This window comes from Mus musculus, chromosome 2 (assembly GCF_000001635.26).
Source record: "Mus musculus strain C57BL/6J chromosome 2, GRCm38.p6 C57BL/6J".
Taxonomy (NCBI): Eukaryota; Metazoa; Chordata; class Mammalia; order Rodentia; family Muridae; genus Mus; species Mus musculus.
In genome coordinates this window covers 119207049-119232171 of record NC_000068.7, presented here as the reverse complement: position 1 = coordinate 119232171, position 25123 = coordinate 119207049, and the positions used below count along the sequence as shown (strand labels likewise).

The following is a 25123-nucleotide window of genomic DNA, read 5'->3' as shown; positions in this document are numbered from 1 at the left end:
GGCTTAGGGCCCAGCTCACTGTGGGTGGTGCCAGGCCTGGTGGTCTTAGATGGGATAAGAGAGCAGGTTAAGCAAGCCATGAGGAGCAAGCCAGCAAGCAGGACTCTTCCAAGGCCCCTGTGTCAGCTCTCGCCTCTGTTTCTAACTTGGCTTCTCTTCACAATGCAGCTGTTGTAGCCGTATGTGAAATAAACCCTTTTCTCCCCACGTTGCTTTTGGTCCTGGTGTTTATCACAGCAAAACAAAGTAAATATGGATTTTGTTGTTGTTGTTGTGAGAGAGAAAGAGTGAGAGCAGATTAAGGCTGGTGGCCTGGTCTACAGAGTGAGTTCCAGGACAGCCAAGGCAAGAGAGAGAAATCGTGTCTTGAAACAACAGCAGCAACAACAACTAACAACAACAAGAAGACAGGCAACTCACAACTGCCTGTGACATCAATCAAAGGGACCTGACCCCTGGTTCAGGAGCGTTTTCAGCTATGTAGCAAATTTAAAGCCAACCTGAATAGGGCTGGCAAGATGGCTCAGAGTATAGAAGTTCTTAGCGTACAGTAAGCTTGGTGACCTGAGTGCAGTCCTTGGATCCCATGTAAAAACTGTCCCCAGTGCTACGTACTGCATATCTGCAATCCATCACTCTTATCAGTGACTTGACGACAGAGGCAGGAGAATCACCCAGATCACAGTCCACCTAGCTGGTGCCACAGAAACAGCCTTGAGAGAGAGGCTGTTTCCTTCACAGAGAAAGAGGAGAGTGCCGTCCTCTGACCACACATACACCATGGCATGGGCTCACCTGCATTACACACATAAGAATATATATATTTTTCGAGACAGGGTTTCTCTGTGTAGCCCTGGCTGTCCTGGAACTCACTCTGTAGACCAGGCTGGCCTCAAACTCAGAAATCTGCCTGCCTCAGCCTCCTGAGTGCTGGGATTAAAGGCGTGTGCCACCACTGCCCGGCAATATGTTTTTTAAAAAGATTTACTTATTTATTTTATGTACATTGTACCTGTCTTCAGACACACCAGAAGAGGGCATCAGATCCCATTACAGATGGTTGTAAGTCACCATGTGATTGCTGGGTGGGAGTTGAACTCAGGACCTCTGGAAGAGTAGTCAGTGTTCTTAACCACTGAGCCATCTCTCCAGCCCATATGTTTTTAATTAACATGTAAAAGACCCAAAGTACAATCAGCTATTGATCAGTAGTAGAGCTTCCTCAGCATGTACCGAGACACACACACACACCAGATGGTACCACATAAAAGGACAGTCATTATCTCAAGAGAACTAAAGCCAAAAATGATGGTAGGAGTTGGGGGTTACATCTGGAGAAGGGAGAAAATTTCTTTCTTCCTTCCTTCCTTCCTTCCTTCCTTCCTTCCTTCCTTCCTTCCTTCCTTCCTTCCTTCCTTCCTTTCTTTCTTTCTTTCTTTCTTTCTTTCTTTCTTTCTTTCTTTCTTTCTTTCTTTCTATCTGTTTTTCTGAGCTGTTCATTAAAACGAAAAACAAGACAAAATGAACCACATTAAGTTATTTAAATTTTTTCTTATAAAGGACTGAATAATGAAAGTACTTTTAAATGGCAAGCTTGTTTACCAGTCCAGGATTCCTATGTGAAGTCAGGTCTGAAGGTGTCTTTTATCAGGAAGAAGCTGAATCAGGGGAGGGTCACATGACCATAAACTTGGCTTCTAAGAATGACAACAGGTCTTGTAGGCCAGGCTGCATAAATCTGCCTTTAACAATCACAGCAGCAAAGCCAATATCCAGACACACCCAGACACAGGACAGAAGTAGCCATCTGTGAACTCTATCCACTGGCTGAGATTGCCCTCGGTGGCTCCTCACCTTGAGGAGGAATCCTACCCCTGCAGGAACCAGAATTATCCGACCACAGCTGCTCAGGCCTGCAATAGACTATCTAGTTCCTAGAAGATTGGATGCTGAGGGACTTCAGTTGATTGAGCCTAGTCACCGTATGTCTAGAGCTATCCCGGAAGACAGGTGGGAGCCCCACACCCTTCAGCACTCAAAGGCTCCTTCTTCCTCTTCTCAAGGCTTGCTAGCCTCTTGACATTTGCTTGTTTGAGGTTTATGTTACTGTGGGCTCCAGCAGCTGCAGAATGGAGGCTGGGATATGGCTCTGAATGCCACTGGCTGGCAGAGAGAGGCTAGGAAGTTCATTCCCGGCACTAACTAGAGACCTATTGATCTTTGACCCCTGCCCCTCCCAAGAGCCTTGGCCCTCTTCCCACCTCCTTTCTTCCTTGTGGGCCTCTCCCTCCATTCTCTGTCCCCTCATTTCCCTCTATTCTCTTGCCTAGACTGGCAGTTTCTCCCAGCACCTTGCACAGTCTGATCTCTCCATGCTGTCTTCAAGCCCTGCTTCCTGTACATCTCCCAGCCCTGGCACAGACAACCCAGACAAGAAGGTCCACTGGGCTTCTGAGAAGAGAAGGAGGGCATCGTCCACAGACTCAGAGTCAAAGACTCACTTGGACATTTCTAAGTTGCCCAGGTCCCGGAGACCCAGCCGGCTGACGGTGAAGTATGACCGGGGTCATCTGCAGCGCTGGCTGGAGATGGAGCAGTGGGTAGATGCTCAGGTCCAGGAACTCTTCCAGGTGGGTAGCTTGAGGGGGCTGCTGGAGACTGTGGATGGATCTGGGCTTGGGTCCTGAGGTTCTGAGAGCTTCCTCAGAGACTTCCAGGGCGGCTGGAGGGCTGATATGAAACGGAGCATGCTTCTTCAGATGGAAGAGAAGTCTCAACCACCTCAGTAACCCCTTTGTGCTATGGAAAAGGCCTGATTTCATTTCTGGGAATGTCCTAGACTCGGTTTCTGAGCTGTATAATGGGGCTGTCCATGCCTGATATATCTCTTTGCTAAGACTTTCTGAGATTTAAATGACAGTTGAAGAGTAAATGCTTGACTAGACTCTGTTGTTTTATGTCTCTTCAATGTACGTCCATGCGTAAAGCCACATTGTCCAATACTGTCCCTATCAGTACAAGTATGGCTTTTAGTTTTAAATGAATTAAGATGAGATGAAATTCAAAATTTAGATCCCAAGTCACATAGAAATGGTTAAAGTGCTGATGGTCTCGTGTGCCATATTGTCAGCACAGATGTGGACCAGCCCCACTATCTCAGGATGGGCAGTGCAGAGCTAGACAGTGAGAACACTGACACAGTGACCTCCCCTGGCTTGCACTGTGTGGCTCCGGCTGCCTTTCCTCAACCTCAGCCCCGGGAAGGATGGATCTTGCCCCTGGTCACAGGGCAAGTAGTAAATAGTTTCTCACTTAGACTCTGTCAACTCTGACCCCAGAGCAGGAGCAACTGCTCCATCAGGAATAAGGTTTTGACTTCTTTACAATGTCTTAGCCACAGTGCGAAGCCTGGACATGCATTATTTGATTTAACCCTCCCCCAAGCTCCAGTGGGTAGCTGCTGGCTTACAGCTGAGAGTTGAGACTCAGGTTTGCAGATGCAGCTCAGTGGGTAGAGTGTTTGGATGAAGCCTTGGCTGATACCCAACATCGGCATAGCCTACGTGGTTCATGGCAGCACATTCTTACGGGAGGTAGAAGCTGGGGGCGAGGGTAAGAAATTCACAGTCGTCCTCAGTTACTTAGTTAATTCAAGGCTACTGGAATACATAAGTGACTTGTTCAAAGTCATGCAGCTAGGGAACCATGGACTAGAACTATAGTTTGGCCCCTGGCTAGAAAGTTTGGGTACTTACTAGAACAGCCAGCCAATGGGAATTTAATCTACTACCGTGTGGGTATAAGCCCCATGGTTGGTTCCCAGAGACTAATCCACGAGACCAGGAGTTCTCATTGTTCACATGAGTGTTTGTCTTCTTCTGCCCTCCTTCCCTTCTTCCTTCCTTCCTTCCTTCCTTCCTTCCTTCCTTCCTTCCTTCCTTCCTTCCTTCCTTCCTTCCTCCCTCCCTCCCTCCCTCCCTCCCCCTTCTTTCCTTCTTTGGGTCCTGTGTTCAGGCCTGTGAGTCTTGCAAGTGAGGCCTGTCAGCTGTCCTGCTATGAGAGTAGAAAGGATGACTGATGGGGCCTGCTCAGTGTCGCAGCTCACTATGTCCTGTGCCTGTCTAGCATACATGGCTGGTCTGCTGAAGCATCCTTCGCCTGCTTGTAGAGAGTAGAGAGATGCTTCAGAGCTAGGAGCTAGAGAAGTAAGCTTTCTTGTTCCCTGTCTACTCTGGTATTGCAGGGCACCTCCAGCCACCCCCACTTTACTACTTCCAGCTCCTCCCCACTGGCTAAGTTTCTGTTTCAAAGGGTTTCATGTGCCCTTGAACAAAATGTCTCATATTTCAGACATCTCAGGGCAAGTCCTCCCAAGCAACTGAGGAAGGCAGCAGCCAAAGAACCCACTTTACAAGGTGAGGATGAGGGTGGGAGCCATATTGTAATGTGCCCATAATACTGGGAAACAGGCATGTGGGAGGACTGCTCCCAGGCAATGACTGGCATAAAACACCTGCCCTGTTGTTCCCATGGCAACTGTCCAAAGGTGCCAGCAGGAAGCAACTAAGTGCCCAGGAAGGTCCAGGTGGCTGGGCATCTAGACAGAGGTACGGCAACTCCGAGTATATCCAGCTTGTCTTCTATCTTCCCAGTGGCCCCTCCATGGCCTATCCTGACTACCTTTCCCCTGCTGTACCATTGGGGACGGGTACAGGGATGTGCCTCTTGTTTAATGATACTCAACCTTCGTTCTTCAGAGGACCAATGTCCCCATGGGTGTGTAGCCTAGCCTGGAGTCTGTGAGAAACTAAATCTGGGGATACAAACAATCTGCAGCCCCTGGAATTTCTGTTCTCTAGAAGTTCCTGGAGGATTTGGCTTAATCAGCTGTACATTTAAGGAGACCTCTTGTTAACAACAGGCTCCATACACTTCTTCTACCTCCCCCCCGCCCCCGCCTTTTTAACCTCTTCATTCACATCAGGCCCCTGAAAGTATTTGTCCACACTTTCTTCTGACTTTTCCCACTCACATACCACTCAGTCCCCTGATATCTACTGAGAACTCTCTGCCTCTGCTTGCTAAGTGTGCATTAAAACTAATGTGCAAATCAGCAGGCGACACCGCGGACCAAGAGTGAACTTCCTATATTTCCATGATACTGGATTTTCCTGGTCCTGTTGAGGCAGTGACATTTTAAAGCAATAACTTTTTAAAATATGTGGCTGTCAGACCTGGTGGCACAGACCTGTAAACTCAGCTATTGAGGAGGCTGAGGCAGGAACATTGCAGGTTCAAGACTAGCTTGGGCGATATAGTGAGACTCTATCTTGAAATAAAAATACACCAAAGAATTGGGAATATAGCACAAAATAGGTAAGTAAATTGAAAGTATTGTTGGGACCACCAAGATGACTCGGCAGGTGAAGGTAGTTGGCGGGTGAAGGTAGTTGCCTCATAGCCTGAGAACCTGAGTTTGATCCTTTGCACCCATATAAAGGTGGATAGAGAAAACCAACTCCACAACGTCATCCTCTGACCATGGCACTTCCCCACACACAATAATAGTAATAATAATAATTTTTTAAAAGGTTTTTTTTGGGGGGTGTCATTTCAAGACAGGGTTTCTCTGTATAGCCCTGACTGTCCTGGAACTCACTTTGCAGACCAGGCAGGCCTCGAACTCAGAAATCCACCTGCCTCTGCCTCCCTAGTGCTGGGATTAAAAGTGTGCGCCACCACTGCCTGGCTTAAAAAGTATTGTTGGGCTGGGTGGTGGGTGGTAAAGATGTTTGAGTTAGCAAAACTCCATGTGAGTCTGCTTCAGTTGACATTACTCTGCCAATTGGCCCAGGTCTGAGGAAGCTGCAAGAACCCACCAGAACACCACCAGAAGTGTTTTAGTGCGTTTCTTTCTATGAAGTCATGACATAGGATGACCATTAAGGAATGGCAAGTCGTACCAATGCCATCTAGCATCATCTACCGTCTGTTGGGTCCTTCCTAATGTCGTGCATCCTTTTACAAGTTTGCTTTAGCAACCTTTTGCCTGTGTCTGCTTCAGCAAAACGTCCCTTCATGTGTCTGCCTTAGCAAAACATCTCACCTGTGTCCGCTTCAGGAAAACACTCTTTCATGTGTCTGTCCCAGCAAAACACCATTGGACACAACTGACTTTCCAAAGAAACCAGAAGTTTCCATTTCAGGGCTGTTATTTTCTGGGAATTCAAACCATATGTGAGGGCTGAGGGTGGAGCTCTGTGACAGAGCATGTGCTTAGCATGTTGCAAGACCTTGGCACTAGGGATGAGGGGATTTGAAAGAAAAAATATTGGGACTGTGATACACTCCTCTATTATCAACATTTCACTGTAGCGTCAATCATGTTCAACATATATTGAATACATACATGGGATAGTAATGGTTTCAGGGTCAGGAGTCTTTTATAAAAGCAAACATAAACTTTTAAAAAATTGTGTATGTGTGTATACACATGATAGATATATATGTGAGAGTTCCTGCCACAGTGTGGAGAGGAGACAGCTTGGTGAGGTTGGCTTTCTCCTTCCATTTTTGTGTAGATCCCAGGGCTCAAACTCAGGTTGTCAGGTTTGTGCAGCGAACACCTCCAGCCACTCAGCCACCTCAGTGGCCCCCAATCCTAACCTTTAATGATGTATTTAGTTTTGAGACAGGATCTGGCTTTATGGCCTAAAATAGCCTTGAAACCAAGACTTCAGAGTAGCTGGCATCACGTGTCCTGACTCTTCTGCCCTCTGAGATTCTGATCCACAAGTGTTAGATGATGGATGATGGGCAGGCCAAGGATCTGTTCTACCTTCTACTCCATGACCACACCCTGGGCTGCTTCTCAAACCGTTTTTCTACGGAATTAAATATGCTGTTAATCCCATCAGGTAAAGCTTTTATTTAAAATAAGATCACTTCCGGGGACTTTCCATGTCTCTTTTATTTTATTCTTGGTGCTTTGAGAGAGTCTTGCTGTGTAGCCCTGGTTGGCCTAGAATTCACTATGTAGCTCAGGTTGGCCTCAAACTCTCAGCAATGTTCCTGCTTCTGCTTCCTGAGTGCTGAGAGTATAGGCTTGTGCCACCACACATTTTATAGGTTTTATTAATTTATTGTTATTATTACTATTACTATGAAAGGTACTGAAGATTAAACTCAGGACCTCATGTATAAGAGGCAAGCAAAACAAGACCTTTACCACTAAGTTCCATCCATTTAATCCATCTGTCTGCTTGTCTGCTTGTCTGGGCTTTGTTGGTTGGTTGGGTTTTTTTTTTGTTTGTTTGTTTTTTTTTGTTTTTGTTTTCTTTGAGATAGGATCTAATATAGCCAAGACTGGCTTCGAACTTTTTATGGAACTGAGAATGGCCTTGAACTCCTAACCCTTCAAGCTCCATCTCCCAGGTGCTGGGTACAGACCTGTGTCCCCATGCCTGGTTTGTGAGGTTGCCTGTGCATGTTAGGCAAGCACTCTACCACCTCAGCTGCATCCCTGGACACCCCTTTGCCAGTCTTTTACTCTTAATTTTGAGATAGGGGATTACTAAATTTTCCAGGTGGGCTTTGAATTCCTGATTCTTCAGCTTCAGCTTTTCTGAATGCTAACGGTACAAGAGTGTACCACATGCCTAGACTTCATTTGTATTTCTTATTTTCTATTTTTCTCGTCTCCCTATCTAGAAACTCCATCATGTCTAACATTTCTGAGATTTTTGGGGTATGTGTGTGTGTGATTTTGGAAATTGAGCAATCAAGCTCAGGGCTTCTCTCACATGCTTTTCAAGTTCTCCATCACAGAATTATATCCAACATGATTGGGTTCTGGACACTGTGAATTGAATATTAAGTAGCTAGATATGTTTTAAGATTTATCTTTTATTTTTAGTTGTGTTCATGTCTATGTGTGGGTATGTACATGAGTAATGGGGGCTCTTACAAGCCAGAGGCATCAACTCCCCAGAGCTACACTTACAGGCAGCTCTGAGATGCCTAGTGTGGTCTTAATGTCTGAGCCATCACCCCAGCCAAGGTAGCCACAATAAAAAACAAACAAACAAACACCCACCAAAAACTAGAAATTAAAAAAAAAGACAAATAAAAAAACTTTGCTCTAGGGGTTCAAGGATTCTTGAGGCTTGTTTTATTGGTGGTATTACTTGTGGACCTGAGACTTTTTTCTAAGCTTTGTCGGAGTTAGTTGCCTTTAATCCAGGGACTCACTAGCGCTCCCAGTACAGAATGACCTTTTTGAGGTCTCTATTGAGTTCCTGCATGCTCAACAATAAGTGTTCAGGTCATTGCTCAGATTTGATTTATGTCCAGTCCTGGATCAGGTGTGAGAACAGCCCACCTCCATGCCTTCAGTGCCTCACAGTTGGTCCTGAAGGCCACCTTAGCCCTCAGCCCACACTCAAGAGTGTCTCCTCTGACGATTGCCCCAGTTCTCTTTCTGCTTAACTGTCTGTACTGGCTGGTTCTGTGTGTCAACTTGACACAAGCTGGAGTTATCACAGAGAAAGGAGCTTCAGTTGAGGAAATGCCTCCATGAGATCCAGCTGTAAGGCCATTTTCTCAATTAGTGATCAATGGGGAAGGGCCCCTTGTGGGTGGGACCATCCCCGGGCTAGTAGTCTTGGGTTCTATAAGTGAGCAGGCTGAGCAAGCCAGAGGAAGCAAGCCAGTAAGGAACATCCCTCCATGGCCTCTGCATCAGCTCCTGCTTTCTGACCTGCCTGAGTTCCAGTCCTGACTTCCTTGGTGATGAACAGCAGTATGGAAGTGTAAGCCAAATAAACCCTTTCCTCCCCAACTTGCTTCTTGGTTATGATGTTTGTGCAGGAATAGAAACCCTGACTAAGACACTGTCCTTCCCAGAAATCAGCCCAGTGACTTCTAGCTACCTCCATCTTCTCCAGGTCTGATCTCTGTCACATGGCTTCAGTGACATCACTTGGGTCTTCTGGCCTCTGGGGTGGGTCTTCAGTTGCTCCTAGGAAGGAATCTCTTGTTTCTATTCCTTCTTGGTTCACAGCCCCAAGGTCTTTATTGTCCAGTGTCTGGAAATATTGTTCACTTTTTTTTAATTATTATTTTATATGTATGAATGTTTCTGTCTGGCACCTGAAGAAGCCAGGCCATGTTGTTGGGTCTACTGGAACTGGAGTCACAAACAATTGTGAGCCACTATGTGAGTCCTGGGAATTGATCCCAGATCCATTGGAAGAACAGTTATTGCTCTAATCCACTGAGCCATCTCTCCAGCACCTGTTTTGTTCTTTGAAACAGGGTCTCCTTCTATAACCCAAACTGGCCTGGAAGAAATGATGTAGCTCAGGCTGGCTTCCTGTTTTAGCCCAAATATTGGGATAACAGGTATGTACAGCCATGCCTCACATTTTATTCTATTATTAATCTATTATTATTTCTGTGTGTATGTGTGCACGTGAGCATGCGCTCATGTGCAGGCTATAGGTCAACTTCAGATGTCACTCCTCAGGAGCTACTCTTTGTTAGATTTTTTTTGTGTGACTGGAGAGATGGCCGAGTTTGGGCTCACTTCTTGTTATTACAGAGGACCCAGGTTCAGTTCCCAGCACTTACATGGTTGTTTATAACCATCCATAACTCCAGTTCCAAGGGATGTGACACATCTTCTGACTGCCACAGACACCATGGTACACATATACATTCAGGCAAAACACTTATATGTATAAAAGAAAATGAACACCTCTAAAACATTTGTTCCTATTTTATGTGTAGGATCGTTTTACCGTCATTTATACTTATGTACCTCAGGCATACAGTGTCCGTGCTGAAAGAGTGACAGATCCTGTAGTTACCAGAAGCTTGTGAGCTGCCTGATGTGGGTGCTGCAAGAACAGCAGGTGCCCCTAACCAGTGAGACATTTTTTCCAGGCCTGTCCACACCTTGTATGTTTGAGATCAGGTCTCTCCCTGGGACTGAGGGCTAGTTGGTTTGTAGGTGAGGCTAGCAGACCAGCAAGTCCCAGTGATACTCCGAGCTCTGCCCTGCCTCTGGGATTACAGGCACTTGACACAGGCCACCTTTTGATGTAGGTGCTGAGGATCCACCGCAGACCCTCATGCCTGTGTAGCAAGCACTTCAGATGTTATCTCTCCAGCCTCCCGCCTAGCCACCCAGGCTAGCCTTAAACCTTCTATGTAGCCTAGGATGACCTTGAATTTCTAATCTTCCTGCCTTGACTCTTTTTGTTTGTTTGTTTGTTTGTTTGTTTGTTTGTTTTTTGAGACAGGGTTTCTCAGGGCTCCTCACTGTCCTGGAACTCACTCTGTAGACCAGGCTGGCCTCGAACTCAGAAATCTGTCTACCTCTTCCTCCCAAGTGCTGGGATTAAAGGTATGCACCACCACACCTGCTGTTTTTTGTTTTCCAAAATTTATTATTGTGTGTGTTCATATATGTGTGATTCGTGTTGGAGTGTGTGCACACATATGTTATTATTCACATGTAGAGATCAAAGGACAACTTTCAGAGAATTCATTTTCTCCTCCCACTGTGGAATCTGGGGATCAACCAGAAGTGATCAGCCTGTGGCAAGTGCCTTTATCTGCTGAGCCCTCCCACCCCACCCCCAAGATATGGTCTCATTGTATAGCATTGGCTAACCTAGAATTCATTATGTAGAGTAGGTTGGATTTGAATACAGAGAGATCAGCCTGGCTCTGCCTTCTGAATGCTGGGGTCAACTGTGTGTGCTGCCAAAACTGACCTTGGCTTGTGTGTGTGTGTGTGTGTGTGTGTGTGTGTGTGTGTGTGTGTGTAAAACCCTGGCTGTTCTGTTACTTGCCATGTAGCCCAGGCTAACTTAAAGCTTTCACCAGTTCTTCTGCCTCACCTTCCTAAGAGCTGAGACCAAGTGTGTGCTCTCACTATGAGAATAATCTAGTGCTTATCACTTACTCTTGCCTCTAAGCATCAGGATTTGGTGAAGTTGGTTTGTTTATTTGTTTACTTATTGTAGGCTTATATTTTTTTCAAAACCTACTTTAATAAGGGTTCTTAAACCCTTCAACCTCCCCTATAGCCCACCAACCAAAGCTAGGGGAGAAAGATAGCTAATAGGACAAGCGGGGCATAGACCTGGTTAGAAGTAGTTCTTTGGGGCAATTCCAATCTTTGTTGTCAGCAGTCTGGTCCACTAGCAAAACATCAACAGCAATCAGCAGTAGCAGCTCAATCCAGAGGAAACCTCGAGGCTCCACTGAAGCGACAAGAAACAGCCAGAACACAACCAGAAGTTCTTTGGTGTGTTTCTCTCTACAGAGTCATGACAAGCAAAGACCAGTTAAGAAAGCAAGGCGAACCAATGCCAGAGAGTCATCTACTGTCTGTTGGGTCATACTTAAACTTTTCCCAAACATCATGTGTCCTTTCAAGCATCCACTCCAGCAAAACACCACATGACCTTTCACCAGACAGCTTCCAGAAAAAACACCAAGTGTCTGTTCTCAGCAAAACATCCTCTTATAAGATAGTTTTCAGAGGCTGGGCTGTGGTGGTGCACATCTTTAATCCTAGCACTTAGGAGGCAGAGGCAGGTAGATTTCTGAGTTTGAGGCCAACCTGGTCTACAGAGTGAGTTTCAGGACAGCCAGGACTACACAGAAAAACCATGTCTCCAAAAAAAAAAAAACAAAAAAAAAAACCACATGACAAAAAAAACTGGGTCTCTAATGAAACCAGAAATTCCCACCTCTTTCTTTCTTTCTTTCTTTCTTTCTTTCTTTCTTTCTTTCTTTCTTTCTTTCTTTCTTTCTTTCTTTCTTTCTTTCTTTCTTTCTCTCTATTTATTTATTTATTTATTTATTTATTTATTTATTTATTTATTTATTTATTTATTTATTTATTTATTAGGCAGGGTGTCATCTCATGTTTAATAGCCAAGGGTGATCTTATGTCTCTTTCCCAAGTGCTGGGATTACATGTGTATTCTGGTTTTATGCTGGTCCTGAGGCCTGAATCCAAGGCTTTGTGCATGCTCTGCAATAACTCCACTGACAGAACTACCCAGTATATGGTTACTTCTTATGCTCCAGATTTAGGAATGGTTTCTTCCAGAGTCCTGGGTTGGTGAGCTTTCCTTCCCATGGATTCCTGTGGCCATGTGTGAGCTTTCCTTCCCATGAACTGTGGTCATGTGTGAGCCTTCCTTCCCATGGGCTCCTGTGTTCTCTTATCAAGGCATCTGTCTGTCACCATCTATTGTAACTGCTCTGTTAGTTATCTGTAGACTTTTCAAAGGCAGGATCATATTGTCAGTCATATAGCCCTGGCTAGCCTGGTAGTTGCTATATAGATTTGGCTGGTCTCAAACTCAAAGAGATCTTCCTACCTCTGCCTTCTGTATACTGGGATTAAGTCATGTGCCACTATGTCCAGCTAATTCACACACTTTTAAAAGTGTACAAAGCCATGGTATTCTGTATCTCATGGGTATAAGCAAAGGTTTCCACAACCTGACTTCAGAATACTTTATTCCCCTGGTCCCAGTGTATTAGTAGTCACCCCACATTCCCTTCCATGAGGTTTCAGCCCTAGGCAAGAATAGATCTACTTCGTCTCTGTGGATCAGCTTATACTGTGTATTTCATATACATTGACTCATTGACAAGGTTTTGTTGTTAAAACTGGCCTTTCTACACACCAGGCCAGCCAGCCTTGAATTCACAGATGTCCACCTGCCTCTGCTTCCTGAGTGCTGGGATTAGAGTTGTTTATCACCACACTCTGAAAACATCTTATTGTGTGTATAGGTGTTTCAACTGCATGTATATCTGTTCTCCAAATGTGAGTACTCAAGGAGTCCAGAAAAAAGGAACAGGAAGCACTAGAACTGGAGTTGTAAACAGTTGTGAGCCTCCATGGGGTGCTGGGAATGTAATTCAGGTTCTCTGGGAGAGCAGCAAAGTGCTCTGATCTGCTCATCTGATCAGCCATCTCCACAAGGCATTCCCCCTCCTTTTCCCACTATGTTGTTTAGGTTGCTTTGAAAGTCATGATCCTCTGTCCTTAGCCTAAACACTGAGAGTACAGGAACATGTGAAGACCTCATTTGGTATAACTTAACACTTTTGCATGGAATATAGTAGGTACTTAGTAAACCTTTATCAATAGTAAAATCAATGGTCCTTGTGAGTTAGCTGAGGAGGGGGATCAGTATGAAGATCAGCAGATGAAGGAAGAGATGGGTGAGTACTGTCAGTAACTGCCTTCCTAGCACCAGGTGCTCAGATGTCTGTCACTGTCAACTAGGGTCAAGAAGAATCTTCTGAGCCAGAGATTGATCTGGAAGCTCTCATGGACTTGTCAACAGAAGATCAAAGGACACAGCTGGAGGTAGGAGGGGAAGCTGGGCTTGGAGCCTAGGGAGGGTTCTTGGGAGACTGGTGAGGGCTTGTGGGGAAGTACATGGCTCAGTTCAACTTGCTCTCTTTTCCTCAGGCCATTCTCCAAGACTGCCCAGGCAACAGAGAGGTAAGGCCCTTTCTGCTACTGCCTTAGGAGGAAGACTTAAGGGGACAGCTATGAGAAATAAGAGAGGAGCCTTTGAAAGGAACGCTTGGCTCTTCATCTTTCTTTCTATTTCTTGCTCTGGGGACAGTGGGAAGACAGATTAAGGAGGACAGCGTTGTGACTGTGATTTCCTGCCTTGATCTCAGTGTTCTCTTTCCCTCAGCCTTTTATCTCTGAGCTACTCAGTCAACTCAAGAGACTTCGGAGACTCAGCAGGCCTTCGAAATAATCCTGGAGGGACCATCTCCTGAAGCCTCAGCACTGCCAGGATCCACATTCCTGACCTGGATACTGGCTGAAAAGTCTTGGATATGGACAAGGGCTGCAGAAGACAAAGAGAGACACTTGTATAGCCCACACTTGCATATGCAGCCACAGCTGGCTCTCAGTTGGGCTCTCTGGGAGTCAGCTGTAGTTTTGTCTAATGCTTTTCCTTAGCAGCCAAGATAAACCTTTAGGAACCCAGAATAAGGGAGTGTGGTGTGTATCTATGCTGAGGATGGGAGAGACGGGAAGTGATATCTTGGAAGACCAATGTCCTAAGTCACTTGGCTCTATCCACATCATGAATCCATGCATCCATCATCCACCCACCATCATCTCCCATCTCCATGCCAATAGGTGTTGGGAATGCAAAGACAGAGAACATAGCTTAGATTTGAAGAGATTGGAATAGTGAGGCCTAGAGGCCATGTTAGGAAAGCACACAGTATCCTGGTGTCACTAACAAGAAGGGCCTAACTGGCAGAGACAAGTTTAGAATTCTGCCAAAGAGGCAACAGGAAACACCTCACTGGGTCTCACAGGAAACACCTCACGGGAGCATCTAGGGAGGCTGACCCCTCCTCTACAGTGTAGCAGGCCTCCTTGGATAGCACTCTCTTCTTGGATTTGCTCCTGTGCAGGGCAGGAAGGAAAGCAGAGGATATGCAGAGGAGTAAAAGGGATTGTGAGAGACTGAGCCAGATGGCTGAAGACAGACATTGTTGGGTCTTTGAGGTATACAAGTTGGGATAGGAGCCAGGTCTTCTGTGAGTGGAGGAAGCTGGATATGCATACACTGTTCCTATATTCATTACTAAGTACTAGACAGATAGAAATCCAACACAGAAGGCTCTTCTGGATAAGTTGAGCCTTGCTGAGTACAAGACACAATTCCCTAAGGTGAATATTCATGCTTACTTGGAATGAGGCCACCAGGAGCTGTGACTGTCCTTGCTGGGAGCTTACAGAACAGCTCAAGCTTTTCATGAATTCCACAGGGGTCCGCTCCTAACCTGCTGTGTTCTTAGCACATCTCACATGCCCCAGGCTCAGGGGCCATGAGGTTCTCGATATAGAAGGTGTTGGGCACCTGCAGGTATAGGTCTGTGGTAGAGCAGCACACACTAAGTATGTATGAGGATGTGGTTTCAGTCCCAAGTAGTGCCAGTAACAAATACACAAGTGAAAGGTTCTGGAATGAAGGATGTAACATCCTTCTGTAGCATGTGCAAGGCCCTGGGCTCAATCCCCAGGACAGAAAAAACATCTGGGGCCAATGGCTCAACACATTTTATTAGATCCCAGTATAGCCAGGATTGGGCCTGGGAAGCAGATTTCAGGTATCACTTTTAGCTTCAGTATGGTGTCTTCTCCATCTGTCTCTGTTTGAGGCCAGCCTCTTAGGGGAGGGCCATGACTCCTCCTCTCACCTGGCCCCTCTCAGACTTATTATGTTTCTTCCTTCCAGGGACTGGGAAGCTCACAAAAGGGTGTGTTTACCATCAGTAGAGCAGGGTCTTCTGTCCCCCTGGATGCCCTGAGACTTGGCCCAGGAGTCTTCCCAGCCTGCTGGTTGCCTGTGGCACAGCCACCTCAGGAGATCATTAGGTTATCCTCAGTGTTCTTGGCAAGGCCGTCGGGGGTGGTAGGGAGAAGTCTGATGTTCTTTAAGATCAAAGTTATCATGGCCCTCCCTGCAGAACAAAGGGGTGAATGGCAGACAACTTGGCAGTCCTCAAGCCAAGAACATCCTCCTCTCAGAACACTCTCCCAGCACCCACCGGAAGCACCGGGCACAGTAGAGGTCCCCATCACAGCCAGCACAGCGCAAAGTAGCATCCTCATTGCAGATACAGCACCAGGGGAGTTCCTCCTCCTCAGCCTGGGGCCCCTGAAGCAGAGACTGGGGCTTAGGAAGAGAGAGGAATGGGGACTACAGAGATGGAGCCGTAAGGCAGGTGGCAGGCTGTCTGTGGGAAGTGTGGGGATGGAAGCCTGAGTGAGGCCTTGCTCACCTCCATCTCTGCCTTGCAGGGTTGGGCCCGGGATCCTGGAGCTGGTTTCTCAGGGATGTTAAAGCCACTTGCCTCATCCAGGGCAGCTTCTTCAGTGAGCTGTGAACAGGGAGGGAGAGAACTACTTCCTGCTCTAGGCACAAGCTGCCCTCCCATCATTTGTTTGTTTTGTGGCCTTGGCTTCTCAGCTCTTCACTGTAGCTGATCTGCCATGTTACCACCCTGGGGGTTCTCCTCCCCTCAGTGTCTTTCCCTAATACTAGATAAGAGAAAAAGGGTATCAGGGGGAGAGGGAGAGGCAGGGAGATATAGATAGACAGACCAACTGACCGACTGACCGACATTCCTGGATCTGATTTATTGCCTTTTGTTTCTTCTTTAATCATGGGTACTACAAACCACGAAACTGCAGAAACTCTCTGCAGGTGGCACAACCATGCTTCTGGTAGAACACAGGCAGATCATGGTCAGCTGGCGAGGACAGTCCAAAGAAGCCCCACGTCCCACACGTGGGATGAAAAGAAAAACTCATTTATGTTTTTTAAAAGAAACCGAAAGTACAAAATTCTCACTACACTTCACCCTTTACTCCCTTCCTGCCTATGCACATTTCCTATGTCAAGACACCAGGAAGAACAGGACCCAGGCTAGAAGAAGTGCTAAGGAATGACCGCTCATGTGGCCCCAGTGCAGAGGCCCAGCATGAGACCAGACAGCTGGTACAACATTGAGCATGGAGGCAGAGGCAGACTAGGGTGACTGGGTGGCTAACAGGGCTACCTGCTGCATGACTCTCTGGATGGCTGTCTCTTCATCCTCATCACTGTCTGGGAGGTGATAGTCCTGGAGGGTCACTGGAATGAGGGACAGGAACACAGGAAGAAGTGAGGTAAGAGATTTCACCAAATCTTTTCTCTTGCCTTCTAGAACTGTTGGTTGCTGGGGGCACTTGGTTCAGAGCTGAGAACCAAGCTGCTTGCCTCTACCCCAGCTCTGCAAGGCTGGACCATCAGCCCTGAGAGCAGAGGGCAGAATGAGAAGCATTAGCACCAGAAGGGACTGAAGGTTCCACTGCCCCAATATGGCTACCTCTGAGTCCTCATTCTCTATTTCCCCATCATACATCGCAGCTCTGCATGGCACATGGCATGACCTTTGGCACAGGGACCCTTTATCTGCTTTAGCACTGTCAGGGGAAAATACAGTCTGTGGTGGCAGTAGGTCTTGGCCAGGGGACCTGAAGAAGGATGCTGGCTAGAACCTTTACCTCTGCTGGGGTCCTGTCCCTTCAGTACAGCCAATCTTTTGGCAAGAGCCAGGATCCGTTCCTGCCTGGTGTTCTCCTCCTGTAGCTCAACAGCTGCCTCAGCCAGCAGCTTGTACTTCTCTTCCTCCAGAGACTGGCTGGCCTGGCCCTGGGAATTTGTGCGCTGGCTTCTCGCAGCTCCCTTGTTGAGGTCATTCTGGAGAGAGGCTGCTGGCAGGGGTGATGTAGTTAGGAAGACAGAAGAAGTCCAAGATCTCATCCTGGAAGCCATTTCTCAACTAGGTTTAACCATACATTTTCATTTTCATTGCTCAGTACTAGGCTTTTATTCATTGGTGTATTTATTTTTGTTTTTTTCAAGGCAAGGTTTCTCTGTGTAGTCCTGGCCTGCCTGTAACTCACTTTGCAGACCACGTTGGTCTTGAACTGAGATCTGCCCACCTCTGCCTCCCAAGTGCAGGTCTCAAGTGCCGGGATTGAAGGTGTGCACACTTCCACGTCTACTCCTGGAACACTTACTTACTTACTTACTTTCTTTCTTTCTCTCTCTCTCTCTCTCTCTCTCTCTCTCTCTCTCTCTCTCTCTCTCTCTCTCTCTCTCTCTCTCTCCCCCTCCCTCCCTCCCTCCCTCCCTCCCTCCCTTCCTTCCTTTCTTTCTTCCTTGTTTGTTTTTTTCGAGACAGGGTTTCTCTGTGTAGCCCTGGCTGTCCTGGAACTCACTTTGTAGACCAGGCTAGCCTCAAACTAAGAAATCCACCTGCCTCTGCCTCCCAAATGCTGGGATTAAAGGCGTGCACCACCACCGCCCGGCCTCTTTCTTTTTTTAATTCTTCTCTCATATATTACATTCTGACTTTAGTTCCCCCCTCCCTCCCGTCCTGCCAATCTCTCTGCCTCAACTTCACTTTCTTTCAGTCCCATGCCAGTTTCCCTTTCACCTCCTCTCAGAAAAGAGAAGCCCTCCCAGGGACATCAGCCATCCACAGCAAGAGAGGAGGTGACCTACTAGTAGGAAAAGGGTCTCACAAGCAGGCAAGAGTCAGAGACAGCCCCTGCTCCCAGCTATAGGAATCCTACATGAACAGCAAGCTACTCAGCCATAGCATATATGCAGAGGACCTAGGTCAGACCTCTACGGGATCCCACCTGAGTCCCAATCAGTCCTTTCTGTGGGTCTTGTACTCTTGGGGTTTCCCTGACTTCTCTAGTTCGTCAGATCCTTCCTCCCCTCCCTTTGCAGTACTCTCTGAGCTCCTCCTCACGTTTGTCTGAAGTAGTCTGCATCTGTTCCCGCAGGAGCTGGAGGAAGGCTCTCCAACACTCTGATGATGATTTTGCAGGAATGACAAACTGTAGGTCAAAGGTTTTGTGGCTGGGGTGGTGCCCCTATCCCTTCATTTGATGGCTTGGAACTCATGATCTTTCTGCCCTTACCTCACAATTCTATGACTGCAGAGTGCCTTGGAAAACTAGTAATTTTAGTTGTGTCTTTCAAAGACATCAACCTTGGGAGTGACAATTTTGGAATTTTGCTTTCTTTGGAAAACACAGAACTATTATAAGGCTATGTTTTTGTTTTAATCCCCAATGTGGATATGGGGCTGCTTTGGATTTTCCACAGTAGCTGACTATGATTTGCCTTGTGCCGTACCAGGGGTGTGATTTTGCCAGCTGCAGAATGTTTCTGTGAGTGTGTGACATTTGTTATTCTGGGGACTTTTCAGACAGTATATAAATGTTACAGCCCTGAGAGGCTGTTGGTGGGTTTTTGGTTGTTGTGGGTTTCCGTTTACTATGTAGTAATGTGCAGAGAAGAAACCAGAAGACGGAATTAGATATTCTGAAAGCAAAGAACAATCTTGTCCCCAAGGAATTTCACACCCCTATACAGCAGGAAGATGTCCACCTGTAATGTCACTGTTTTTCAACCTGACTTTATTCAGGGATCTCTTTCCTTTCGTCCCTATCCTTTTTTCTCTATCATCTAGTGTTTTAAGTTGAAAGGGCAGAGAAGAGAAGCACCTACAATGTAGCAATTCAGCTCTACATCGCACACACTGAGTTGGTGGCTATTCTGGGCTTGAGAATCAGAATGTGAGGGGCTAGGGTTTAGCTAGACTGTCTCTCAGAGCTGGACTTAGCATTTTCTGGGAATAACAGGAAGAAGTCATAACAGTAACAGCTAAGTTAGATGATGGGCAGGAAGACATTTGATAGTAATCCATGCATCAGATGAGTGAGGTTATCCACAGAGACTCTCTGCAGTAGTCTATCAATCTTAGTTCCACTGGTACATTTAAGGGCAGATTTTTGTTTACAGGTGGGGAGCGGGCAACTGCACGGTAGGGTGCCCAGCAGTATCCCCATCTTCCACCCACCAGAAGCCAGGAGGACCTGTGAACTGTGATGATGAAAATGTCTTTAACCAAACCCAAAGGTGTCTAAGGCTCAAAAGCATTCCTAGTTGGAACTACTGCTCAGTAGACTTCATTACCACTGTCCAAGAATTTTCTATGATGTCAGAACCCTGCATAGCATGTCCTAGATCTACTGTCCATGATGTGACCCGCGAGCTCATGTGGGTAGCGAACAGTGGAAATGTGGCTGGTATGAGGAGACAACCGACCCTAACTCTTTTCCCTGAAGCCTCTTCCTCACTGTCAGTGCAGTCAGTCGCTGCAGAGAGTACTCACGAAGTTCTTATTATGAGCCAGGCATAGTCCCAAGCCCTTACTGTATTGTTTCATTTAGTCCTCATGATTTCTCCCAGGACATAGGTTTTAGCACAGTAGCTTAAGCTTACTGATGAGAAAGACTCAGGTGAGGTAACTCATGTATGTGGTGGAAGTGGAATTCACCATCTGATTCTAGAGCCAGTGCAAGAGGCCCACGCTGGCTCTTTGGAGCTAGCCCTCAGTAAACAGAAGGTCTTTTGTGCTGACTATTCTCTGACTTACATTCACCTCCCAAAAGGGTGGGTATCAGAGGCAGGACATGACTTGGGAGAAGCCAAGGGGACAAGTTACCTGAGGCTCTTGGTTGGCAGTTTTCATCAATAGCCACCTCAGCTGTCAACTGTGTTAGCAGATCCTGCGTCTGCTGGGCCTGGGTCCTGGTATCTGGTGCCTGGTGTGCCTGTGCGGAGGAGGGCAGCTCAGTGGGGAAAGGGCTGTGGGGAAGGCCACACCAAGAGTGCAGAAGAAGTCTGAGTCAGGGGTAGATGCTGAAGAATTTTCAAAGCCCAAGGAAAGGGATGAATTCAAGTCCACATAGGTGAGTCGGTCTGGCGGCTCCCAACAGGACTGAGTATCCACTCTGCTGACGCACTCAGTCCTGCTGCTTGGCCTTTGTTCTTTGGCTTAGGAGCAGGCTTAAGGCTCAGGAGGTAGGGGTGGGAGGCTTTACCAATCCCTGCAAAGCACAGGATCATACATGTATCTGGGCTTGTGAAGGGTGCTCACCCTAGGAAATCCTTTTCTTCTAAGCCACACACTCACCGGTCTCACGGTGTGAGAAGGTGGGACTCTGCCCTGCAAGGCTGCAAGCCGATCCTCCATCTCCTGCGTGGAAGGAATGGGGCCCTGGACTTCATCCTTCAGTGCGGCTAGCCGTGCCTCTATCTCGGCTTGTGAGGGTACTGACTCTGCAGTTGGAAGGGAGAAGATTTGTAAGGGCCAGAGGAAGCTCAGACCTCACTTCTGGTATGTGCCTTTAAAGGTCCCCTGGCCCACTCCCACTCACTAGGCTTGTTTTCCTGACGAAGCCGTGCTAGGCGCTCAGCGATGGCTTGGTCTTTGTGGGTCAGGCTTTGGCTATGGGAAGTGCTGGACTTTTTCTTGGCTTCCAAGGCTGCCACACGCCTGGGTGAATATGAGGTAGAGACCCTTAAGGTTAAAGAGAAGACTGATGGCACCCATTCAAATCAATCTGGGCCTCTACAGGCCATCTTCTGTGGCCTCTATTCATGTGGTACCACAGCCTAACCCAGATGACCAGCAGGAGGGTATGCCTGACAGGGAAGGAGCTCCCAAATGCCTTTTCTGATAACTGGTTAATGAGCAGCTTTCAGGATCCAAGAGGGAAGCCAGGAGCCTGGAGGTGGGCATTCTCTCTGCCCTGCACCCATTTGCTCTGGAGACTGGAAGGAGAGATGTGGTAGTGGTGTCCTTGTTTCTTCCCAGCCCCACTTGTCTTCTTCTCAGCACTTACTTCTTATAGTTCTGAGGTGGTGACCACTTGGAAGCATTGTCAGAAGACCCTCTGGAGAAAGGACATCAGAGGACAATGGTGTCAGAAGTCCTGCCCTCCTTCCCATTGGTAATTTCTACCCCAAATACTTCCCAGGCAGACCTCTGGCCAGGGCGCACAAGGCCACAAGGCCTGACCAGATGCTTATTGTCATGTCTGTCTGAACCCTTGTCAGAGCCCATCTCTCACCTGGTCAGGATTGTGTGGCACTGCTTGCAGACTTTCTGTTGTGTGTTGCCAGCCCGGGGTACCAGAGCGCTGAAGCTAAGACAGCCGTTACAGAAGGCTCGGCCACAATTCTTACAGCCATACTATAAGAAACAGGAAGCAGGAGGAAGCATGTCTCACCCAGCCCCGATGGCTCTTCTCTGAGACCCTCTAAGCACTCACAGAAAGAAGGAAGTGAAGTTGTGACCAGATTTTGAAGGAAGGAGGAAGAGTGGTATCCCTAGGGTTCTGGCCGAGATGGGTTCAGCAATTCCTTGTTTCCGGAGTCTTATTCAAATTAGATAAAACTTCAGGCAAAATTCACATGCTTTCTACCATTTTCAATTTCTTACCATGGGGGTGTAGTGCAAAGACAAACAAGGCCCAGTGTGTCAGGTCCCTGGCTTGTCAACAAAAAGAATCAGAGTTGGGTGCAGATCCCGTGCTTTCTCTGTTCTGGTAGAGATGGTGGGAGGTTCGCCTCAGGATAGGGTTGTAACAATAGCTTCAATTATTAAGTACTTAGTGTGTGCCAGGCACTAAGCCTGCACCTTAAAATTCATCATTTGTTATAACCATCATCACTTACATACGTCATCATATTTGATCCTGATGCCCACCAGTATTATCTCTATTTTAACAGGGGCCAGTGAAATTACATGACCGTTCAATTAGATCATTCTTTGAATAAGACAGGGCAGCTGAAATTTGAACTCTGACACCAAAATTGATATGTAAGTGCTCCAATCCTATACACCATGAATTCGTCCCATTTACTTCCCTTGCAGCTCACAAGGGGAATGTGGTTGAGAAGAAGGCTTTTTCATTGTGCCCTGGGGAGAAAAGGGCAAGCTGTGGACGGGGCAGGTTTCAGAACAGAGAGCAACCGGCATGCATGGGATGACTTTAAAGACAGAGATGGAGAGAAGGGGAGTGGATAGAATGTAGGTGGAGATTTAAAAAAAAAGTGTAGCTTTTGGAAACTTTACAATTTCTAGGGTCTTTTCAGCTACAGCACCTCACCGAAGCTACTTTACATTTTCTTAATTTACATTATTTCTTTGTGAGTGTATGCGTGCAGACATATGCATATCATGGCATGTGTGTGGAGATCAGAGAATAACTTTCAGGAGTTCTCTCCTTCCACCATGTGGGTCCTGGGGTTCGAACTAAGGTCATCGGGATTTGCAGGAAGTGCTTTTACCTCACTGAACCTCATCAGACCATCATCTTAACCCGGAAACGGGTGGGCATCCGACCCACTTTACAGAGAGGTTAACCGGGTTACTTCATCAAAACCACACAACTGAAAAGAAGCCGTCAAACGGTCTTTAGCCTGCAACTCCCTTCCCTTCGCCCCGCGTCCTCCCTTGGCCCTTCGGCTTTCTGGGAGTACACTCGCCTCCTTCTTGAAGAGGGTGAACTTGACAGCACAGCCGTAGCACCTGCTCTCCATAGCAGTTCTCGGCGCTGCAGAATTGGTAGGTTAGCCTCTCACCAGCGCAGGGTAGGCCTCTCAGACCCTCAGGTTGTGCAGCCCAGTCCCACACGCCCATCGGCGCTGTCCAGGGGCGGCCCAGCGCGGAGAATTCTGACTTTGCACTCACCAAGGCGGGGCGGCAGCGGAGTGGGGCATGCTGGGAGTCGTAGTTCATTCTCCGCAGCGCGCTCCTCCACAGCCAGTCAGACGAGAATCGGAAGGCATCATCCCAGGAGGCTTAGCGCGCTTTTGGGCCGGCTCGGAGCGAGTAAGCCCCGCGCCCACGCACACGCTCAGACTCCTGGGAGTTGTAGTATCAATTCAAGTTTGGACTAGAACCATGGCGGTGACCAAAGAGCTCTTACAAATGGATCTGTACGCGCTGCTCGGCATTGAGGAGAAGGCGGCAGACAAAGAGGTGAGAACTTGATAGGCAAAGCAGTTCTTCGGTCCTCGCGTCAGGGCGCGCGCCTGGCTCCGGCTTTCTATGCTCCGCCCTATCCTGGACCCGGAGCGAGGGACGGCCAATGACTAAAAAGGGGGCCTCCGGGCACTTCCTGAAAGGCTTGAGGACTGGGTTAGGGAGGGAGGCATTGAGAACTCTGAACTGTGTGACCGTGCTGTCCCTTCTGCCACACTGTTTGGAGGCCGGTTGAACCTGAGAGCCCAGGCCTGCTTTTTTGCGCCTGCGCAGCATCAGTTTGTACGCTGAACGTTTTACCTGTCTGTCTGGAGGTGTTTGGTTTTAGTCTGTTTTAACTTCAGGGGGATCCTAGGAAGAAAAGTCTCTAGGCTCTAACTCCTCCCCTCAGCCCCTCTTCTTTTTCTGGATTTGACGTTGAGGCCTAGAACCTAGAGGCCTCAGTTTTCTTTTCCTCTTTTTAAGTATCAGATGTTCCAATGTTGTCAGTGCGTGCTGCTTAGCGGGTTAAACAAGAGGATCAGAAGGTTAAAGCAGGTGGTGTGGGGGTCCACTTATCTCAAGTGCTGTACTTAAGGTTTCTGTTATTTACTCTTAGATTGTGGTGGCAATAGTGACAGTACACGCAGGGGAGTTCATTGGATAAAAAGTAATGCCCACCGGGCTGGGCATAGTGATCCAAGCCTGTAATGCACTTGGGCGCTGGAGGGAGGAGAATCAGGAATTTAAGGTCAACTTCAGTTTCTTGTGGAGTTTAAGGTCAGCTGTCTTAACGTGTTTAAGGTGGGGGGGGGGAAGAGATCCTTTTTATTTATTTATTTTTTCGAGACAGGGTTTCTCTGTATAGCCCTGGCAGTCCTGGAACTCACTTTATAGACCAGGCTGGCCTCGAACTCAGAAATCCGCCTGCCTCTGCCTCCCCAGTACTGGGATTAAAGGCATGCACCACCACCGCCCAGCAAGAGATCTTATCAATGCTCTTATACTTCTGGACTGCTTGTCCAATGCTTGAGTGTCAGAAAGAGTGCTCTGGGGCAGAAAATCAGGGTGATTGGATTCTTCAGTAAAGTTGTGGTCATCCTGCTCAGAAAGCTTCCTGAAGATTTGGCTGAAGTCAAAAATGGATGTAGAAATAAATACTCGTAAAGCACAGGCTTTCTCTTTGCAGCCCTGGCTGTCCTGGAACTCACTCTGTAGACCAGGCTGACCTGGAACTCAGAAATCCACCTGCCTCTGCCTCCCAAGTGCTGGGATTAAAGGTGTGCGCCACCAATGCCCGGCTCTCTCTCTCGCTCTCTCTCTCTCTCTCTCTCTCTCTCTCTCTCTCTCTCTCTCTCTCTCTCTCTCTCTCTCTCTCTCTCTCTCGAAGAAAAGTTGATGTAGCCCTGGCTGTCTTGGAACTTTCTATGTAGATCAGGCTAGTTTTTCCGAACTCACAGCGATAAATCTGCCTCCCAAATGTTAGGATGCCCCGTGCCCTGCTTTTGGGATCCAGGCTTTTTACCTGAATGCTTAGGATCCAAATTCAAATCCTCTGCTTACAGAACAGGCACATTACAGACTGGGCCAGCTCTCCAACCCCAAATCATAATCCTCACCACCACCACCTGCTGCTTCTTCCTCCTTCTCCTCCTCT

At 47.4% G+C, this 25123-nt stretch overlaps 3 protein-coding genes across 15 annotated transcripts in view; 2 read left to right on the top strand and 1 right to left on the bottom strand.

Moving 5' to 3' along the window:
- The first annotated feature begins 2095 nt into the window (after window positions 1-2095).
- On the top strand, window positions 2096-14053 carry Ppp1r14d (protein phosphatase 1, regulatory inhibitor subunit 14D). 4 transcript variants are annotated; one of them, NM_001290796.1, is made up of 5 exons: window positions 2307-2630; window positions 4351-4415; window positions 13325-13408; window positions 13514-13546; window positions 13749-14053. In NM_001290796.1, exons 1-5 carry the CDS (start codon window positions 2373-2375, stop codon window positions 13834-13836), a joined length of 528 nt encoding a protein of 175 aa, NP_001277725.1. In that variant the 5' UTR covers window positions 2307-2372; the 3' UTR covers window positions 13837-14053. The 4 variants fall into 4 exon arrangements, with proteins under 4 accessions (XP_011238084.1, XP_011238085.1, NP_001277725.1 ...); NM_028104.4 differs by lacking the exon at window positions 4351-4415; XM_011239782.3 differs by lacking the exons at window positions 13325-13408; window positions 13514-13546; window positions 13749-14053 and adding an exon at window positions 9316-9397 and having other exon boundaries at window positions 2096-2630.
- Window positions 14054-15121: 1068 nt separating this feature from the next.
- Zfyve19 (zinc finger, FYVE domain containing 19) lies at window positions 15122-23565 on the bottom strand. Of its 9 annotated transcripts, none has more exons than XM_006500207.2 (12): window positions 23194-23280; window positions 21940-22042; window positions 21569-21690; window positions 21341-21391; window positions 20873-20991; window positions 20629-20774; window positions 20158-20266; window positions 17132-17341; window positions 16645-16718; window positions 15865-15963; window positions 15631-15758; window positions 15122-15543 (listed from the first exon to the last, which is right to left on the bottom strand). In XM_006500207.2, exons 2-12 carry the CDS (start codon window positions 21940-21942, stop codon window positions 15465-15467), a joined length of 1140 nt encoding a protein of 379 aa, XP_006500270.1. In that variant the 5' UTR covers window positions 21943-22042; window positions 23194-23280; the 3' UTR covers window positions 15122-15464. The 9 variants fall into 9 exon arrangements, with proteins under 9 accessions (XP_006500270.1, XP_030107959.1, XP_030107958.1 ...); XM_030252099.1 differs by lacking the exon at window positions 23194-23280 and adding an exon at window positions 22989-23159 and having other exon boundaries at window positions 15631-15740; window positions 17132-17338; XM_030252098.1 differs by lacking the exon at window positions 21940-22042 and having other exon boundaries at window positions 15631-15740; window positions 17132-17338; window positions 23194-23565.
- Dnajc17 (DnaJ heat shock protein family (Hsp40) member C17) overlaps window positions 23334-25123 on the top strand; it is a 36339-nt gene continuing 34549 nt past the window's right edge. The window contains exon 1 of one of the 2 annotated variants that reach the window (XR_374520.3): window positions 23334-23484. Coding sequence is in view for 1 of the 2 variants with exons in the window: in NM_139139.2 (NP_631878.2) it covers window positions 23407-23484 (78 nt within the window). In the remaining variant the exon portion in view is untranslated. The remainder of the gene's footprint in view (window positions 23485-25123) is intronic. The other variant, NM_139139.2, reaches the window with a different exon arrangement.

What these genes read in the sequence shown, in the direction of transcription:
- Ppp1r14d (NM_001290796.1), top strand. Translation starts at nt 2,373, where the DNA reads ATGCTGTCTTCAAGCCCTGCTTCCTGTACATCTCCCAGCCCTGGCACA. An exon ending in AGGTCCAGGAACTCTTCCAG is followed by an intron (nt 2,631 to 4,350) that starts GTGGGTAGCTTG and finishes CTCATATTTCAG; the next exon opens with ACATCTCAGGGCAAGTCCTC. An exon ending in ACTGCCCAGGCAACAGAGAG is followed by an intron (nt 13,547 to 13,748) that starts GTAAGGCCCTTT and finishes TCTTTCCCTCAG; the next exon opens with CCTTTTATCTCTGAGCTACT.
- Zfyve19 (XM_006500203.3), bottom strand. Translation starts at nt 23,042, where the DNA reads ATGGAGAGCAGGTGCTACGGCTGTGCTGTCAAGTTCACCCTCTTCAAG. An exon ending in CTTCTCACACCGTGAGACCG is followed by an intron (nt 20,267 to 20,628) that starts GTGAGTGTGTGG and finishes TCCTCCGCACAG; the next exon opens with GCACACCAGGCACCAGATAC. An exon ending in CTGCCAACCAAGAGCCTCAG is followed by an intron (nt 17,342 to 20,157) that starts GTAACTTGTCCC and finishes CACCCCTGCCAG; the next exon opens with CAGCCTCTCTCCAGAATGAC.